Source organism: Lycium barbarum, chromosome 7 (assembly GCF_019175385.1).
Source record: "Lycium barbarum isolate Lr01 chromosome 7, ASM1917538v2, whole genome shotgun sequence".
NCBI classification, from domain to species: domain Eukaryota; kingdom Viridiplantae; phylum Streptophyta; class Magnoliopsida; order Solanales; family Solanaceae; genus Lycium; species Lycium barbarum.
This window is the reverse complement of record NC_083343.1, coordinates 8,579,910-8,586,125: the sequence shown is the minus strand read 5'-3', so window position 1 is coordinate 8,586,125 and position 6,216 is coordinate 8,579,910. Positions and strand designations below refer to the sequence as shown.

The following is a 6,216-nucleotide window of genomic DNA, read 5'->3' as shown; positions in this document are numbered from 1 at the left end:
TTTTAGTATCTTTATCAACTATGCTTAATTAAGAATATGCGTGATTGACTCAAAACTTGAAGAGTTATTTAAAAATATACTTATAATTGCGTATTAGTGACGTTTTGAAACGTTTATGATAAAAATGTGATCCCTTTACTTAAAATATATAATCATGTCATTTTGCAAATTGATTATTTCAAATAAGATAAAAGCATGAGAAGAAAAGCATAACTTATGGGATTAATGGTTAGTCTTCCTTAAACTAAACTACCCAATATTAAAACTAAACCTATTAATTCATTAGGACTTATCTAAATTAAGAAAACAAAAACAAAGTAAAGGGTTAGTTGCGTAATACAAATTAATATGCACAAAATAAAATAAAAGAGGTAAATAACTATCGAATGGGCCAGCCCATTTTTTTGGGAACTGTCCACTATTGGGCCTTGGCCCAAAATTTCCATCTTTTCTTTCTTCGGGGTTTTTTTGCTGCGGATTGGGCTGATCAGGGAGCTGACACGAGAGCTGAGTTGGGCTTTTAGCCCAATAGCGAATGCAAGAATGACGAGTCCCTTGGACTCGTACTCGATATGCGATGGTCATGCATAAAACGAAAGAAAAAGAATTAGTATATAATAACGGATTAGGACATAAGTAAAGAAACTAAGTATGCAGATTGAATTAGCACATGACGCAATAATAAGACAATTAGAGAAAATGTGCAAGCTCAAATGAGACAATGATAAAGAAAAACAACTGAAGCCCATATGACTTGTTTCACATTACTGAATAACTTAAGCCCAGCAAAGTCATATTCCACATTTTGAACAGAGGTCCATCGAATAGAGAAAGGAATTCCAACATCCTCAATACTTAATGGTAGAATTGACTGTCTAGGATGATACTTCCAATATACATTAGACATACTATCATACACATGTCAGGATAGGTGCACAGAGTTGAATATACTTTGTATATGTGAACATATATTCCCTACAAACTATAGCCATTCAGTCATATAAAGAAGAAATAAGAAAGAGCAATCGTGCCAAGTCATTTGACACGTAAAAAATCCTATATAGGCATTGTCAAAGGATAAAAAAATGAAAACACACCAACTACCAGATCAGTAGACAGCAAATAAACTATATTAGCATACTCTTTGATATTCTTTTTTAGTCATACCAGTGAGACCTAATGACCTTAACCTTCACAGGACCAAGACAGAGTATCATGCGAGATTACATAATCTTCTAGCTCATACAATGTCCTTGAATGCACAAACAAATTTAGATTCAGCAAGAATGATCATGTGGCATAAAACTTATCATTTTATTAGGCAAAGCATATCAGATAGCTTTCCAGATTTAGCAGAACATCGACGAGAGTTTAAAAATACTGAAACTAGACTTTCTGATCATTTAAACTAACAGTGAACCAAATGGCAGGAGTTTCATACTTAGGAAAACAAGGCATGCAGGGAGCATACAAAATCTCAAACACTTTGAATCAATTAATATGTCTCTTAGTTTCAAACAGGCAGTTTTAGGCTTAATAAAGATAGAGATTTTATCAACAATACCTCTTTTGGAAATAAACAAACATTCTGCCGAAACCACACATATCATTTAAAAAAAAACTAGTCCAAATTGTTAGACAGGATCCACAATATACATACTGTACATAGTCAATCAGGTGGAAAGGAAAAGAAAGCATTATGAAGTTAATCCTACACAGTTATGACATGATGATCCTTTAACCATTTAAAACAGAAAGTATACTTACTCAGAGATATTACACATCCACAGGGAATTAGACTAGGTTTATTTCTTTATCAACCTCCATTTAGACTTATCTAGGAAACTATTTGAAGATTACTTCACTAAATGGACAAAGGCTGGCGTTTTAAGCATAAATAAATGAGATCCAAAATATGGGTTTATGATCTAGTCCACCATGTTAAACTCATCTCTTAATTTCCAGCTGACCTTAACAAACATGTTCCAATCAAAAATCAGGAGAGTGATTGCCATATTTTAAGTTAGATTACCATGACACAAATGACAAACAAGGCTCAAGTCAAACTGAGACCAACAAACTAAAGAAGCACAAAAGGGCAAATATGCTTATGCTAAGCCAATATGAAAGAGGCATCAAACTGAAACAGCATTCACATTTTATTGAACTATTAAACATCTGAGTAAACATGATTACGTCAACAGGATTCCTGCTAAATTAGTATAGGGAATAATAATAAACCCAAACTAAACTGTGTCCAATCATTATTGAGTGTGCAAACTATACTCAAACTGCTATAAGTTGAATACATATGGCTAATCGAAACAAAATATAGAATGAATCATACGGAACAAACTGAAGGTAAGCACATGCACATCATTAGCAAAGCTACAAACTAATATACGGAACCAATCAAATGAAGACCAAATAAGCAATATGGACCTAATAAACACATGACTAATCCAAATTGGTACCTAACATAGAACTGAATAACTACAGAACTAGGCACAGAATTAAACTAAGCTCGAACACGCGTAATACAACCAAAACAAACACAAACAGGAACTAAATCATAACTGAGCAAACGAATCACCTAAGCAGTTCAAGCGCTCAAACATTTACCAAAAAAAAGAAAACTAATGGGAGGTGTATTAACAGACCACGATAGAGGCATACTAACTCAATACAATGTTATTTGGCAGTTTCTTTTGTCAAATATAAATGAAAACATGGCCAAAACTATACTAGACAGTTTTCATGCCATTTAAGTGAATTCCTACAAAATGGAGAGCCTAGGTAATGAGTTAAATAAACATGCAGCTTGTAAACTAATCTTAACATTGCCAATCATTTTAATACAATACATTTTTTGTGATATGGGAATGGCATGTTCATGTAACAAGGAACTAGATTAATGTTGGCTGACACTCAAACATATACGAATTTTAGATTCGACATACGCAAAGACTAATTAAACAGTATATACTTGAACTGACATTACACTAATCGAACTAAATCAAACTAATCATGTGACGCAACCATTAGCCAACACATAAAAAATAAAAAAATGACACCATATCAGATTAAACCAAAGCAGATTTCTATTGTGAAAACTAATAACAGGCTGAACCAATAATTAATTTACAAACTAATTTCACACAAATACATATAAATCCACAAACACCCTTAAAACTACTGAAAACTAAACAATAAGGAGGAGATTTTACCTTCTTCGGGTGCAGCGAAGTGAGGCGAAGGTCTCGATATCCCTCGAACACTTCAAAACTTAGTTCCCAGAAATAAAAGAGATGGATAAAAATCGAAATTTTGGCTTAGAGTATGTTTAGCAACAAAACGAACACCTTCCGTTTTCTATGGAATTTTAGGCTAAAGGACTTAAATTTTCAAAAGGGTTATTGTGCGGCTGAGAGCTTAATTCTTAGGGGGATTTCCTGAATTCCAAAATTTGTTTTTGCAAGGCACTTTTGGGGGTTCTAAAACCTGTCTAATTTCGAGGGATTTTTGCCGCTCCAAACAACAACAACAAAAAACTACAAAATAGGGGGTTTTTGGGGTTCAGGAACTGTGATCCTCCCGTCATTTCCTGCGATTCCCACCCCTTTATAGAGTAAGGAAAAAGAGGAGCGGAGGGAGCGTAGGTGATGATGAAAGAGGGAAGCAGGGGCGGCGGTGAGTGGAGAGTGGGGTAGCGGGGTACGACGATGATGATGATGAAAGGGAAAGAAAGGATCGGGGGTAGGGAAAGGGAACGGCGTGGTGGGGATGATGACAAGAGAGGAGCGGCGGCGTGGTGGGGAAGGAGCGGCGGAAAAGGGAAAGGGGGAAAAAGAAGAGAGGAGACGAAGGAGAAAACGAAAAATGAAGGGGATTAGGGATTTAGGGTTAAAGGAAAAATAAGGGATGGGCTGGACCGGGTCGGATCCGAAATTTGTGGGCTGGGTCAATTTCTTTTGGACTGGTATTAAATGAATGGGATAGATTTTATTTTAAGTGATAATGGGCTAGTCCGAAAATAATGTTGTTGATTGGGCTTTGACTTGGGTTGGGATGAATTAACAATGGGCTAGTAAATTTAAAAATGTGGACTGATTTTGTGAATTGATCCGAAAATAGTATGAGTTGGTTGGGCTACTACATTTTAAATAAAAGACCTATTTAAATAACTTGTGTTAAAATATTACTCGATATAAGACATGCAATCATTAATGCTCAGATAAAAAATGGCGTTGTAATAGCCGTGCAATAATATTTCGAAAATCCCCAGTAAAATAAATACTATTATTTAATTATGCAAAGATAAATGCGATGCGTGTGCGTAAGCTGGTAAAATGTGCTGAAATGATAAAGATGTGAATAATAATAATAATAGTAATAATAATAATAATAATAATAATAATAATAATAATAATAATAATAATAATAATAATAATAATAATAATAATAATAATAATAATAATGGCTAGTAACTGTATAGAATAATGAAATGCCGATATTGATAAGAGACTAATAATTATAGTAAAAAATTAATATATATATTTTAATTTTTCTAAAAATATTAAAAGCGTAAATAGGTATTTCGGAGGAGAGGCGGGACAAAATTGGGTGTCAACAATGACGTAAGTAAAACTAAAACCTTAAAAAGAATCTTACGAACAACCAGGTCACCTTCATATGTAGCATGTATCTTATATTCAAGATTAGAAATCCCACATTTTAAGGAAGTTTACCTATAAATATACTTTGAATAACTTGATGGTGTAAAAATATGCTATATTATATTGCCATTGTATATAACTTAAGCTCAGTCATTAAGCTACAAAGCAGGAGAAATTATCACTAAAACGTAGCTTAATTAACAAGATGAACTAGAGTTTATATGTAGAACTAGAAACTCTAGCCCCTGTCATGGGTTGAATACTCAATCATCCAAACTAAGAGTAATTAGAAATGGTCAATAGGGATCTCAGGAAATAGGCCTAAGCCCCGACATTGTGGTATCCCATTTTGGGACTTGCTAGGTACAGGGTATTACTATATTAATAACTTTTATATCAAATTGAAATGTTTGTGTTTTGGTAGATTGGTAATTTTACAAAGAAAACATTTAAAATGGTAGCAAACAACTGCCTCAATTAGTCCATCCATTATTTAAAGGAAAGCCCGCGACCTCTAAATGACGTTGTTTTGAAATTGCATTTTGGATAGACTGAAAACAATAAAAGAAAAGAAGTGGGCAAAACCCTCTCATTGTATCTAGTTCGATCAGTTGCCAAGCCAATAATTTTATTAAGGGTGTTCAAGGTTTAATACAGATGTAAAAAACGTCACTTTGTTTTACTGTATATGTAACTTTTCTGATGAGATTTTGAACCTGGGTGCGACCCGATCCAGCTTATTACACAAAAACACCTAACATCAAAGCTGTGCCTCAATCTCTAACCAAATTTGCTTATGTAAAATCTTGTGTATGCCATCGATCAAGGGTCTTGGTAAGAAGAACAAAGGGTCAAGATGGATTCTCTTTATTTCTTTGCTTATTTGCATGACTTTAAATAACAACTTGAGACTAACATTTGTTGCAATATACGTTTTATCACTATAAGGTTCTAACTTTCAAGAAAGACAAGTTAATTTATAACCATCACATAAATTTTTTTATTTCTGAATACGGCCTTCAGCGATATTTGCCATTAATACAAGATCAAGTTGTTTTCTACTCCTATCTAACAATTCAGGCGTTATCTTATTCCCAAATGCATCATGACAGTCGATCACAAATCTGGGACACTTGGAAAGTGAATTTTCCAAGTCTTTATAACTCTTTTTAGCTAATGCAAGGGTAGCATCTTGAAGCAAGCTTATCAAGAAACCATAACCACTATCACAAATAGCGTACAAGTTTTGGATTTCTTTGTGTGTTGAATTTTCTTTTGATTTCTCAATGAAGATGCGGTCGTTGATAGCATGTCCTAGTGATTGGCTGATAGCAACTCGCGTTACTTCTTTAGGAATATATGGATGTGTAGGTAAATTTTGTCTAAAAGTATTCAAGCAGAATGTGAAATCTTGTACTTGTCTACATATACCTGCTATTAATGCCTCGTCCTCACCTTTGTCACACAAAGAGGTTTGGAAGTAGAAAATGTTTGTGAAAAGTACTAAAAGAAGCAAATACGAAGCAAAAGAAGAAGCCAT

General features: G+C 34.0%; 1 protein-coding gene across 1 annotated transcript; it reads right to left on the bottom strand.

Annotated features, from left to right (window-relative positions):
• Window positions 1-5,676: 5,676 nt before the first annotated feature.
• LOC132601240 (uncharacterized) lies at window positions 5,677-6,216 on the bottom strand. The gene has a single exon (XM_060314343.1). It carries the CDS (start codon window positions 6,214-6,216, stop codon window positions 5,677-5,679), a length of 540 nt encoding a protein of 179 aa, XP_060170326.1.